The sequence below is a fragment of the Mercenaria mercenaria genome, chromosome 9, assembly GCF_021730395.1.
Source record: "Mercenaria mercenaria strain notata chromosome 9, MADL_Memer_1, whole genome shotgun sequence".
Classification (NCBI taxonomy): domain Eukaryota; kingdom Metazoa; phylum Mollusca; class Bivalvia; order Venerida; family Veneridae; genus Mercenaria; species Mercenaria mercenaria.
Window position 1 is genome coordinate 19,483,060 of NC_069369.1, and position 15,585 is coordinate 19,498,644.

Below are 15,585 nucleotides of genomic sequence, written 5' to 3' on the forward strand. Positions count from 1 at the left end.
TGAGGTAGCATCAAGTAAAATATGTTTTACACCATTCCATGATAACTAAAACATACCCATGATGAAAAGAAAAACAAGGACAACAGTCCCTATAAAGAACTTCACACCTGTAATGTATCAACGTGCAGACCAATTAAGCTCATACTCTAAAGAATGACAGAAGGCAATAATATTAACACAGAAGTAACAGCCAGACAGACACATACATGCAGAAGGAACATAGAAGGACATTAACAGTGGTTTCTTCCATCAATGTGAAATTTAAACAAGTTGCCTGATGCCAAAACCCACTCTAACCCGCATCACTGTTTCTAACTCCAAGCAGTGGAGTACTTGTGGAGTACTTGTGTTATACGCAATGGTAGAAGAATGACACTGTTTACATTTAATACCAAAGACAATCATCTTCCCAGAAACATCAACGAAACTCTGTCACAAAAATAGAACCACACGCGTTGCGTACAACCCATCGTTTCTATTATTTTCATCAAGGCGATAGGGCAACCGGAATATACTTTATTTTGCAATGAATATAAAACCACAGATGGAATGCAGTAAATAGCGTTGTCTAATAATGACATTGCTTGAGTATACAGAGGCATCTTAAAATAATACCGATGTAACTGCAAAAGGAAAAAAAGTTTCGGAAAATCAGAAAATATTTTTGTTTTGAGAAAGACTAAATGCTATGAAAACAACTTGAGAATACGTATCATGTATCTTATGGTATGTGTCAACATGTCACCACAAAGTAGCGAATTATTTCTAGATATATAAGTGTTCATAGTCAGTTATGGAGATTCTACCACTGTTTTAATATTTACTTTAAGAAGAACATACTATACCATATTCATAAAACAAACATGTAACAGTATATATGTACTTTTCCTACTATAATTGAATCGCTCGAATGATTTTGAAGGTCCTTTAGACACAGTGTCGTTGTTGATGTTGATGTTCAGGGTATGCCACACTTGCTTATTAAGGTGTAAAAGTGAGGACTGAGGTAGTCGCACTTACTTGCTGCACATAGTAGAAATGTTTCATGACAAGATCAATCTATTTACCAGAAAGTGCTAACTATATTACGGTTACTTCCTGCAATCATACCATCAACACTTTGATCGATACGATGGTAGTAGGACAGGATGGTGATGGTACGATGTTAGTATGATAGGTAAGATTGTGGTAGAATGATAGAGTATCGATGGTAGGACGGCATGATAACAGGGTGGCAATGGAAGGGAGGGAAGATCTGATGATAGGATGGCGATGGCTCCCATAACTTCTCCAGTATATCAAGGTATTCATGCTCCTCATTTAAGTTTAATTGCCCTTAAACGTATTGCATCAGTACAGTGAATATATAGCGTACCAAGCTACGCACAAACAACATATCAAGAGACTGACCTATGTCAACCCGAAAGCTCATTTCTGGAATTTTCTAGAGTCCGTCATTAGTGATATTGTACACGGACGTGAGACGAGCATGAACATCGCTTGCTCAGCTGCTTAAAAATGTTGTTATGTGATCCAGCCTTCGCCTTTTATATCTTGAGCAATCGATAAGGTGGCTATGTCTTAGAATGTCTTACAATCTATGTCGGATGTCTTTTGTTAAAACGTAGATCTGGCAAGACCTATAGATCTCACACATAAAATGTTTCTTCCGGCTAAATTGCCTTAATATTTCGTATACCTATGACTTTAAGCGGATTTAGATTTAGATTGTGAGCTCGATGATAACAGGGACCAGGCATATCACTTAGTGTTTTAAACTAACAGCATACAGCTAATGATGTTCGTTTAACCTCCTGTAGGCTAGAATTTAATACCTCCCTAGCCTTTTTGTTAAAATATATAGCATTAATCTACTATAAAGGTGTACCCACAATGTTTTGGCTATACATTTTGTACTTGCCAATACCGCTGAATTTCATCTGTCTATCAGCTAAGCTAGAACCCTCCTATTGCCTCAGCAGATACAAGAAACTTCTTATCTTTGTCTAAGCTTCCCGATGCTTGGCTTAAATGCGCTATCGTATATAACATTATACTTCGGTAAAGATATAATTTCTTCTTTTTAATTATCTAACCGCCCTGACATAAGCTGCAGTAACTTCTTATAACCTTAGGACGGCCAGCACATATTTATGCAACCTCGCCAGGTATATGTATGTTTTTGACAACACAGAAAATGACGTCACTTGACCTTCAGCTATTTCCGGAAGTAAATAAAATGAAAGTAGAAATGCTAAACTTGAAAACGAAAGCCGCATTTTGATACGTAGATTGTCAGGGGTCACGCGCAGGGGTCATCCCGTCTAAATGTATGCGCGTGGACTTCTTTTTTTTTCTTCTTTTTTTTTTTTTGCTATTGGGGAGCCAATTTTAAGCACTTTATCACGAATTGAAATTACCTGGGCTTTAGTACAGCATGTCAGCTTTTAATCTATTAAAAAGTATTTGAGGTCTGGATAAACACAAATCCCACAGGGGTCCGTAACGGACCAAGGGTACATTGATAATTTCGGAACATCATCAAATCGCTCAAATTGTCATTTTTGATTTTGTCTGAGAGTGTCAGTATATGCCTCAAAAGGTGAAGATAATTGAACTTTATGCAATTTCAATAAAGTATAAGAAAGAATGTCTAATATATTTGAAGACAAAATTTATCACTGTTCACGGCAAATGAGAGCTAAACGAAAATAATCCCAGAGGCGTGGTTACTGACAATAGAGGAGAAACAAGGTTGTCCTTACAGGGGCGGTTGTTGCCACAAAATGCAGGCTGCTCGAGTGCTGGTGCTGTGCCCCTCCCTTCTCGCACTCCACTTGAGCGTAGGGATTAAGAAGTTCACAGTCACAAGGACTGTATTAGAGAGGACTGTCTCATTATGCGATAAGCACCTTCTGCACAAGATATTTGCTATGTTTCATCTACTCGCAGTAAAATGTTAAGAGAAAATTTTCTCTAATAATCCAATTGAATAGATTTACTACTGACAATCAGACCGCCTAATTCGTCAGTAATTTTAAGCGTTGTTGTTAATTGTGACGTCCTGTACGAAATTTTACAGCTGTAAAAGTCCTGTATTTTTGTTCAAAATTACAGTCATGATTATTTTAAATTTACACCTGTAGATTTTATATAACAACATTGATTTTACAGCTGTAGATTTCAATTTACATCTGTAAAACTACTGTAAAACAGGTCGAATTATGCAAATGAGATACAGCCGTAGAAAATCTTACAGCTGTAAAAATGAAAAAGTTACAGCTGTAAATATGCCGAAAAGTTACAGTTGTAGAAATATTACAGGTGTTGAAAAAGAAATAAAGTATAAATTGCTAATGCATGTGCTTACATAAGTCCTTTTACAACTGTATTATCGAATCGTATTACAATCGAAATGAACGTTTGCACTTACTCCATAATAGCTAAAATTCCAATATTTTAGATGATGTGGTGTCTCTGTGAATTTCAGTTATATCCCGCCAAAATGCATTAAAGATGGCTGACAATAGTCATGTTTCCCTCCAAATATGTTACAGCTGTAATTTTGAGACATGACCATTTTACAGCTGTAACTTCAAACTGTAATTTTTACAGCTGTATTTTTGAGACCTGCATGTTTTACACCTGTAAATTGCAACTGTATCTCTGGTAATTTTTCATTTACAGGTATTTTACAGTTGTAATTTTTTCAAAATAAAATTCTTTTACAGACGTTTACAGCTGTAAAACAGGTCCTATTTTCGTACAGGGTGTTCTATCATATGCTTTAGTAATCAGAGAGACCTCGCCACCTAGTCTATATACGCGCCACCCAGTCGATGTAATACGCCACCTATCAGGAAATGGACAGACAATCAGAATAACATTTCAAAGCAAATTAAAGCATGATTAATCTGTTTTACTGTATCGATCTAATGAAAATAAAGTGTTTCAATGAAACAATTATAACACGCACGATAACAAATCAATGTATGTAACTAATCTCTCCCCAACTAATGAGTTCACGATTCCAAGATTAGGTCATTAACCAGCGCATAACAGAAATAATAGTTCTTGCACAATGCAAATGAGGATTTCGATGAACGTCATCATTAATGACGCTACATTTATCAAAGAATTTAATTAAGCGAATCCTAACAAATATGCAAACCAATTACTCCATCATGTCACGCGGAACAATTCTTCAGTGGGAGACATATCACATATAATCTGAAAATGTTAGAATAGTTCGCTGTAGAACAGATTCAACAACGCTCTAAGTTTGAAATATAAAATTATATCAATACAAGTAAATACATATATACAGACCTTTTGGGAATAAAATGAGCTATATTAGATGAAACTTGTAAAAATAATGGAACAATTGGTTAATTTGTCAGAACCTTAAACTAATTCCAACATAAATTTACAATATCAAATTACTTAGTTTTAGTTTAAACATATTTTTATTCAGAAAAGCATGAAATCTTTACAGTATACAGGAATTGGACAGAAAGCTATATTAGCTTACAGTTGTCCTCTCCTTATTACATAAAATTACATTTTTTTTTTCATGTCACAATTATTTACCAATTAATGCAGTATTATATGAAATACATGGAAAGATGGCACATTTCAATAAGCCAAAAGGTGCTTTTGTAAAGTACAATTAAAGTTAAATATGAAAACATACTTCAGACTTATAGCAATGAATGAGGAACATTAGCTTGTTACTTCCCTTGAAAAGATGTATGATAAAGCGCAAAAATAACCAAATATTACATTGGTCCCTTTCAGTTGGATTCCTCTGACTTTTTCGTTAAAACCTTTATCCAAGATGTTGCGGTTGGTCAAAATAAATATACTTTTTATGAGTAGGTTTCTAAATAAAATGATTAATCCAACCTAAATTTAACAGAGGGCCACTAAAAGAAAACCTGTCCTTAATCATTTTCCAATCCAATGAAATTCAGTATAGATATTGCTTTTGAAAATTACAAAGAAGTCAACGATAAAAACCGAGGAAGGACCAATCTACTTCTTGGACATAATCAGGGGAAGTAACTGACTAATGTTCCCCATTGGATAGTAGGATTCAGAATCACTGGATATGAAATAGCAAGCAAATCTCATTGAACGAGATATCAAGTTACTTGTACAATACAGGAATAAAGTCCTCAGAAGAAATCCAAGTCAAACTCTTGGAGTTCAGCTTCCTTTAAATTGCAATTAAACAAAGTATTGCAAATTTATCTTAAATAGAATCATTTAAACGAATACAAGTATCATTTCTTTATACATATCATTTGCATGGAATAAATGATGAAACAGTTCAAGAAGCCATTTTATACACAATTGCCGTAAATGATAAAATATTGATGCTATCAAGTATCCTCAATAACATTGTAAATATAATATTTTTTACGAATCCTTTATGAATGTATCTTTTTCTTGTTACACATTGCCATATATAATAGGGGATGAAATTCCCCGAGACGGTAACGTCCGTATATAGTTATCCGTCTTTGTTTTTTGCATATACTGAGGCAATGTTTTCGATGTTTTCCGGTTCCGGCTTATGTACACAGCGCAGACTGGTTGTCTGCATGAACATCCGAGCACCCGAATCAGTCACAGAAATTCGTAACCGCGCCAACATGATTCTTTTACTTCTTTTACGTAATGATAACTGTACATGCAACTGAAAAACACTTTTAAAACAGTAAGGAAGTGTAAATGCCGTCAAGTTTCTGCGTGGAGTGCAAACTAATAAAAAAATCCTAAAGCCAGTGCGCGAACGCGGTGAATGACGTCATCGTCACGGCTTCCCATAAATTTTGCAAAGTATGATATTCGCTGTAAGAGGCATGATGACACTAAATGTAAACTTCACTGTAAAAGCGAACTTTCACTTTCTTTAGAGTGCTGAATATTTCTTTGTAAGTGGATGTATAATAGGTAAATCCCCATGTTACGCGATACCTTAATTCATATTATCATATGTCAGCGTGTGTGACATTGATATTGTCAGCCCGAGGGCAGAATTTCACCCGAGGCGAAAGCCGAGTGGTGACATTCTGTTTCGAGAGTTGACAATATCAATGTCACACACGCTGCCATATGATATTTATTTTATTATACCGAACAAAAATTTGTACATAAAAATGTTTTAAAATGTTTTTAATTCATTTAATTTAACTTTCATCTTTAGCGCGGTAATCGCCTGTGTCCACATTGAATAGTGACGTCACTACTATATGTGTACAAGGAAGGCAATCATATGGCTAAAAAATTGAAGCAGTTAATTGCCCTTATGGGACATTCAAAATATCAGCGCGGTCACATGACCTGACAGTCACTTTCGCTTGGTCACTTGTCAAAAAGGTTAAACTCGTTTTTTATAGTCAAAATATCTCTTTCTCGGGCAATGGGATTTTAGCATTGTAGACAAAAGACAAGTATAAAATGTGATAATGCATGACGCAATGCGATAGTAAGTTATAAAATATACTGGCGTGTTTAAATCGTGAACTAGTCCAAAGGTACGTAACAAATTTTGCATACCTGATTGAAAATGACCAAATCGTGATTTATGTCTTACATCTACATGTTATGTTCTTTCTTTCTTCTTTTGCTTTTGGCAATTGTAAAATTTAAGAGCACATAGTCATATTGATTACCTTTATCAAGTCCGAATAACATCGAACGTTTTATCTATCATAGGAGTGAAATAAAGCCATTACATAAATTTGATAATAAACTAGTGTAATAAAGCTTTGGCATCTACGTCATTTAAGTATAGGAGACGTTGGTGAAATTGACTTCTTTATAATAGTTAAAGAAAGTAGAATTTTGATGTCTCGGCAGGAAAAGCTAATATGTGATAAGCAGAATATTACATTTGTGACTTTTCACATTGAATTGATTGAACTCGTTCAAGGAGAAGAATTCTATAAGACTATATGCGTCTTTCATTCTAATCCTTTCCTATTTATCTTGTTCAAACAATGATTTATGTATTTAATTTGTACGTGTATTACTGGGAATAAAATATGTTTAAACTAAACTCGTTGAATGAAATTGATAAATGCTCGACAGAGCCTCGCATTTTATTATTTTATTCAACTCGTTTAATAAATTAAATATGAAAAGACACTCGTGTAATATCCTCTATATATATGTTATAAGTGATTTACAGCAGCTGATTAGATAAAAATAATGGAAATACATACACGTAAACATGCACGTCTACTCAATAATATGTAAAGATTGTGTATATATGTGTACTGAAAATATTTGAACAACAACGAAATAATAATATGTCCTAATTGATTTATTAACCAGAGTAGATATTTTTTCCTTGCCATATAAAGGAAGTACATTGTAGTTGTAAAAATAGTCTATGAAGGTTAAAAACCCTTGTCTAGGGAGCAGTCATATTTCTTTTTATAATTAAGGCTTTAGGACACAAAATAAGTCATTAAACTCAATCCACTTAAGTTCCGGACCCCTTTAATAACATTTGATACCGGAAATTTATTCTTAAAAATCAATTTGAATATCCGTATTCTCATAGTTAATTTCATCTTATATCAAACACTGACTCAATATTTTCTATAATGACATTATCATTATGTGACAGTTGTATTAAGTCTTAACACGGAAACGTTCATTATTTTAACCTAATTTTGTGAGTTTGTAAAATAAAAATATGGCGGGAGCTCTAAATCAAACGCTGACATGCACGGGAAATACACATACCATTACCGGTGGGGATGTACTCCGGTGCATCATCATCATCATCATCATGACGTGTATCATCACTGGAAATGTTTGTTGTCTAGTCGTGTTCAACAGCCCAAAGACCAGAAGACAGTTTATGAAGCGTGTTAGATATATGATGAATTCATTGTGCTGCACGGATTTGAGCATCGGACTTCTCATGTGCCCGTCAACGATTTACCCAGCTCTCAAACACTGCTGGCCATTTGGAGTGTTCATGTGCAAAGTTGAAGCTTTACTGATATCAGCTTTGTTTCATGAATCCACTCTTAATATGGTGCTGATTGCTATTGACAGATACTGCATAATACATTTTTCACGCTATAACACCATAATGACATCGAAAAGATTCATCTCTGTAATTGTTGGAACATGGGTCACGGTTTTCACGTGTTACGCTATAGTTATATTCGGTACTGACCAGTTTTATTTCGACGAGATTGGAATAAACTGTGAGCCGTTCTACCTGGAACCTAAAGTAACTCTGACAGTTCTCAGTATATTCTACTTTGTACCGGCTATTATTTTTGTCTTTTGCTATGGTTCAATATACAGAACAGCAACTAAAAGAAAAGTGTTGACAATTTCTTCTGATGATAAGGTAATATTTATTATCATTTTACTATTATACCAGATTTATATAGCGCCCTTTTCATGATAAACACGTTCAAAGGCGCTTTACATATTATAGCAAATATTTCACTGAACTGTTCTTATTATTTAGGTTAATCTTAAGCTGATATTTTAATCCGTCAATACACGTACTTGTAACTGTACGGAACAACTAGGTCACATGGCATTTTTTCGCAATTCCGAATCCTTGAATATCATATGACGACAGAAATGCAGTCCGTCTGTCAGCCTTTGACAGGTCTTCCGTTTGCAATTAACTTTGCAAATACTAAAAGAAACTACAAGAATCTTGTCATAGTTGTAGGTGAAAATGAAAAGAAATGCAGAGCAAAAAAAGTCTATAAGTCTGTCTTATTCTTTTTATTGTGTATTGAATGTCATAGAATATAATATTCATATATTATTTATGCTTTGGATATTTTTTTTAAAAATTTGATTTATGTTGCCATGCTCATGTCCCCAGAACTACTTACATATCACAATAAGTAGTCTTTGATCACAACAAACAAAATGACTTGACAGTTGTGACAATTGCAAACTGACATTTCTTTTAGTAAAACGGGCACAATACACTATTTGTTTTCAGATTTGTAAAATACTTTCATTTAAATATAAGTAAAATAGGAAAAGGACCCCCCCCCCTCCTCCAAAAAAAAAAGAAACAAAAAGCGGAAACAAAACAAAACAACAAAACAGCAACAAAATGAGTACAAGACAGTATACTACCGCCTTAAAGCAGTATAAAACTTGTTTAATGTACATCCTGTATATATGAAAATGAGACTATAAAAGATGTATTGTATTGTATTGTATTGTATTGTCTTTAATGAATAGTCCTGTCCTGTCTGAAGAATGGCCATTGTATATACTTGCTGTGTATTTTACGTCTAAACACGAATAAGATTTAAATATACATGACGTTGCGTACGTTGTTGGCGAACATCGGAAATTTTTCAGTTTCGTTCACTTCAATGTTTCATGAAATTCGTTTTAGAAATACGGTTGTTTATCTTCTTATATCACAAGAAAGGCAAAACAATCTCCCTGTTAGTAAATATGATCGCATTTGCGTTTAACAATTAGTAAAAATTTAATTCGGCATAGAATCATAGAAAACAACACCAAAACGTCATGTAAGATGTAACCGAATTCACTAATGCGCATTATTTAACGGCTTCGTAAATTCATAAAACTATTTTTTTTTCTGTCAAATAAGAAGACTCGGTGACGTGACGTAAACTATATTTGACGTCATTGCAGTCATTTGCTGTTCAATACTTCCTGTAACATACAGGAAGCAAAAGACAGATCCAACTTAAAACGTAAGATTTAATGTCTTCCCTCGACAGGATTTGTTAAAATTTCTGTATTTTCTTTAACCATTGTATGCTTTCTATAATATCTATTTTGACAAAAAGTACATAAATTCTACTTTTGAATTAGTAAGTTTTTGTCGTATTTTGACTTTGATAATGGCGTTTAATACATGTATACTTTAATCTAGCCGCGATGTCACACGTGTCAAAAAATGCAAAAAATAAAATTACGAAGTTGTTACGTGCCGAAATATTTAAAGAAATATGTATTTGTTTACAAAACAGCGACTACAGTCTGAAAGTACATACAATTGTCTGCAAATTGATATGCATAAGTCTTACGCTGAATATGAATTAAATTTAACACATGAAAATTGCAAAATCTAGCCGAGATGTCACAGCCGTGAAATTACTGTAACGTCGACGTTACGTTTGAAAACTAAATAATGTATATGTATTACAACTGTATCTGAACACCGCAATATAATTCACTGTCTGATAAATAATTTGATTGAATAAATATTATATTGTACATCTATATCAAATATTTCCTTAAATATCGAAACGACATGATTTATGAAAAGTGTAGTCCAACTACCCCAAGTAATCCCTGTAACGTCTAAACGGCTTAAAACGATGATAACGTCAGTTACGCTAATGTACGCCAACAATGAGCGTAACGTCACATATAAATCTATTCTTGTTAAAATGATACAGTGAAGCATTTCTATTGACGCGCCCTTTCAAAACAGGCACAACTGTAAAACATACTTGTCTTGTGGAGCAAATGATATTTCTTTAGTGTCACATGCTCACATACATTTAGAACTTAATGTGAAACGTGTGTATGTGGTTATGCATGCCTCTTTTCATAAATGTAAGTAAAAAGACTTTTCTGTTTTGTATAGTTGATAAATAATTAAAAGTTTTTATAAAATGTTGATAAAGTAACTATATAGTAATTGTAAATTACAGTAACAATTTAATTTCATTTCAGCATGGCAAAATGGTAAACGCCAACATACGGACATCAAAATACCTAGCAGCAATCACAGGAGGCTTCTTCGTCGCAGTGTCACCATGGACGCTTTGTACAATCATTATCGTCGCTGCGGAGATCAAGCTTCAGGAAGATGTTGATTACTTTGTCACGTGGTTGGCTCTTAGCAACAGCTTTTGGAATTGTCTTATTTATGGTCTAATGAATAGAAAGTTTCGTCGAGCCGCAATGAGATTTGCATGTGGCAGATGGATCAAATCCCTGAAGGAGTCGGTTCAAACGAGATCTCACGATGACAGCAGGGACTTTAGTGGGGATGATTCTACTGCTTATACTAACTACAAGCGTAGAATCTCAAAGAAGAAAAGCATGGCGAAAACTGGAGATGAGATGGTTTCAATGACAGCTTCCGGGAGTCTGTCAGTCAATAATACTCCTCAGGACACTCCTAGAGGGTCACCTAATTTAGGCGCACCTATATCTACACAAACAAGAGTGCAACATAAACAGTTGACAGGTCTGATTCACGAAACAAAAGGACTTTAATACTGATGACACACTGTTTGTCTTACTTAATTTAGAGCTTAAATACTTGAATCATCGATTCTATTTGTTGACTTCCCCGATATTTATCGAGCAGTATCCTGTGTGTTATCGTTTCCCTCATTTTTGTCACATGGACTTTTGTCCGGAACAGACGGTAGTGTTTACTCTTGTAACTGATTACGAGATAGCTCAATAAATATTGCTCCTTTTTTGAAGATATGTAACATCTAATTTTCATATTTAGTAATATGAACTTCTATGTAAACGTAGATTAACATACACTATTATGTTATGTGCATGGTCAGTTCTGTGTGTAAGTTAAAACAGTCTGCTTTACATGTAGCCAATTTGTTTGCATCATTTCAAAGACCAACTTCAAATGTAAATTCTAAAGAAAGACGTCTTGGGTATGTGACAATTTGATGAAAGAAGTACCATTCATTCCACGACAAAAATATTGTGTACTTGGTGAAATCAAAGACTTTGATAAAATGACGAAAAGGTATAGATTGTACTGATATAAAAATTAGTATAGGTAAAAACAAGAAGTTCCAACTAAATGAAATGATATGAAGACAGTAACTGTTCTTATTGTATATGAGCTTTTTTGTCATTTAATAAGACCAGTATGCTGCTTTTTATTTAAACTTCTGAAAATTGTCTATTGTTATGATTATGGAATTATGTATAGATGAAGCAATACATATATGAGCCGTGCCATGAGAAAACCAACATAGTGGCTTTGCGACCAGCATGGATCCAGACCAGCCTGCGCATCCGCGCAGTCTGGTCAGGATCCATGCTGTTCGCTAACAGTTTCTCTAATTGCAATAGGCTTTGAAAGCGAACAGCATGGATCCTGACCAGACTGCGCGGATGCGCAGGCTGGTCCTGATCCATGTTGGTCGTAAAGCCACTAAGTTGGTTTTCTCATGGCACGGCTCAATTATTGTTCGTTATAGCAGTCACATTCGTTATTTTTATGGGCCCGGATGATTTCTAAGGCTAAACAATCCAGTAATCTAATATTGTCATTAAAAGCTATTAGGCCTTCATGAGATAAATACATGAGGACATACAACTATTTGTTTTATAATAAAACTAAAGTGGATAATTCAATTTGTAACAAAAGGAACAAAATAAATGAAACATTGACTTGAGAAAACAGTGGCAAAAAACAACGTATAGAAAGAAAATTATGCAAACATATGATTTGAATTATTTCCTGAACACAATGTCTTGACTCTTGGTGGGCAAGTTTGATACGGAAGATGTTGCCAAAATAACAAGTGTCATTCAGCACACACTGCAGAAACACTCGACAATTATCAAGTGTAACATGCACTTGAGAAAACAGTGAGAAAACGTACTAAACTGTTATAACATTTGTTTTGATCTTTTCACATATCTAAAGTGTGTCCGGTCAATCATTAGATGTCCATGCTGCAGATACAAATGTGGAAATGATATTTCATTAAGATAATTAAACTTCCGCAACCATTTGAATCCTTCCTTTTTCATAAAGAAATAACACCCAGACTGTGTCTGTAATGTTTTATAACGAAAGCCCTAATTCTACTATAATTATGGTTAATTTGTAAGCATTTTACACGAATGCTAAATATTACGGTTCCCAGGTTTCTGTAATGACGCAAATCACATTGTGAAATTAATATTGTACTTCTATATGTGGTAATACAAATATACTTAATTCGATTATCTGCTTTTATCCAATAATGATATATATTAGTGGTTGCAAATTAATTATTAAATTGAATCAAACCATGAATACTATAGTGATTCCTATTGTAATGGCTATTGATCTTTTAGAAAATTTATCAAGATCACATGGAAGGTCGTGGGTTTGAACGAACTATTGACTGGTATATTTCTTTTTATAAAATGCTGAATCATTGGGGATATGTACTTTAACTGAATGACACGGAACTAGTAAACTATGACAAAGTTAATATTAATAACACTAGCTTACCTTTATCATACAACAATCATATTGTTTGATATGCTTCCATATACTTCGGAAAAACCTGTGTCAACAAAAAAGGTCAATTTAGTAGGACGGATCTGATATGTTTGATAGGTTTCTTTATTTCACACTAGTATACTTTAAACGAGTTGATAGCTTTTCTTACGTGACGATGCAATATAAATTGTTTGTTTTAAATACATATTACGGTCTTTTAAGAAATATCCGAAACATAGATCTATTTCCAAAACATCATATTCATTTTGTACTGGACTAGAGTCCAAAAACCCATATTTTTATTTTGTCGGACGAAACAACTCTTCCAATTCCTTAATAAAAACAGTCAGTCGGAACTACTTCCCTTGTATATATAGCGAATCTCTGGTATCAGTCGACATGTCTGTAACCATTCCAGCCTGACAATTAACTTACATAAATCAATTGTGGAATTGCGAATGTATACCTGCTTAATATATGCTATATGCCGCGTACCAAAATTGATACGCTTTCAACTTCATTGAACCGGATAATTGCTACACAAAGCTGTTTCCCATGATATGTATGATATGTATTAGTCTTGTTACCCGAGGAATGCGCGATGCAGAGCAGGCGCAAGGGAGCGTTCCCAGTGTCAATTTCATACTTTTCAGTCTTCTAATAGAAAGAGCATTAATGGCAAAAAATGCATTTTTAAAACAGGCTGAAACTGTGACAAAGCATGCTCCAGGATCGTCACCTATGCCCAGTTCATGTTAAAACGCTAAAATATATTGGCTAACAGTTGACATGGGTAGAAGAACTGCGGTCCTAACGCCACGTGACTGTGCAGAAAGGAGTAAAATTTTTAAGAAAATGAGATAACCTTTTTATTTCTAAACTAAACATATTATTATAGGGATAGAACATGTATTTTTTGTATGATCGTCTGCAGAAGCCCAACAAGGCCTTCTGCATACCAGACGTTAATGCGCAAAACAAACGTGCCAACGTCTTCGGCAGACGTTAATACACAAAACAAACGTGCCAAGGTCTTCGGCAGACGTTAATACACAAAACAAACGTGTATTGCCGCTATTCTTGCATAAAGAACATGCCATGAAGACTAAATGTATTGTTTTAGACAGGTTTCGATATCATGGAAAGACCTGTATCAGCAAACAAAAATCTTATTGGAGGGTCTATCTAGACTTGTGGATAGAGACATATTTCGGTAAAACGGAAAGACCTGTATAATCTTAAGGGTATATCTCAACTCGATATTTTTAATATCGTCAGATTCTCGTTCATGACTTTATCCGACCGGGTATTTTTTATTAAAAACCATCAACAGGCTATGACCGTATTGTTCTGAGTCACACTGCATTTGTAGTGTTCAGACGTTTCACAAATAGTCCTCTAACGGGACATATGGGAGCCTCTATGGCATAAAGCTCTTCATTCCCATAAGTTACTGGTGTTTTTCTTAGTGCTCTGACATCTGCAAGGTCACTGAGTACATATTTTAGCGGAAGAAGTTAAGCTAGAATGACGTCACGTTAACGTGCGATGACGTCAATGTTTTTGTTGCGACCAAGAAAGAGCGCTACTATATTTTATCTGCTTTTAGATTAAGAGCATATAAGAATCGACATAATGTATAGCAAAACCGTGTTTTAACACTTTTTATACACTCGGACGGTAATACGCCCTCGTGAAATTATTACGCCCGACGTATAACCAACCATCGTGCATAAATAGTGTTAAAACACTCTTTTGCTATAAATTATTTCTTAAGTGAACAATGTTAGAGATTGTACTGCAACCGACGCTATAGATCCATAATCCATATTCAGTATTCTTTTTGCACTTTTAGTAAATGAGACTTTTCAGCTCGAGTTTCCTTGGATGAAGGTTGGCAAGTCTATCAATTATAGCCGATATGTCATGACGAAAAGAATAGTGAATGTGAATCATGGCTAGTGATGACAGACGCTCATCTAACATGTAACAGTCCTCTGTATTGATAAATACATCCAATCTTCTATAAAATTGCCGGATTCAACATTGAAACGTTATGTAAAATCTGTAAAAAGCTGCCGGGGCTCAATCCATTGATCTTTCGAGATATAGACGGTCATCAGCAGACTGTATACTAAGGTTACAACGTCCATTATAGTAAATATATGCAAGCTGGCGAGCGTAGCGAGCCAAAAAAAACGAACAATGGACATTCCAGGGTATTTTGATGTAAAGAAAAATGTAAGCTTTGCCGAAAAGGGTGGGGGGGGGGGGGGTGCGATCGCACCCGTCGCACCCCCACCCCTGGTTACGCCCTTGAGATAAGT

General features: G+C 34.7%; 1 protein-coding gene across 1 annotated transcript; it reads left to right on the forward strand.

Annotated features, from left to right (window-relative positions):
* The first annotated feature begins 7,577 nt into the window (after positions 1 to 7,577).
* LOC123546630 (trace amine-associated receptor 1-like) lies at positions 7,578 to 12,779 on the forward strand. Its single transcript, XM_045333071.2, has 2 exons — positions 7,578 to 8,383; positions 10,729 to 12,779. The coding sequence occupies exons 1-2, from the start codon at positions 7,712 to 7,714 to the stop codon at positions 11,275 to 11,277; spliced, it is 1,221 nt and encodes a 406-aa protein (XP_045189006.1). The 5' UTR covers positions 7,578 to 7,711; the 3' UTR covers positions 11,278 to 12,779.
* The last annotated feature ends 2,806 nt before the right edge of the window (positions 12,780 to 15,585 follow it).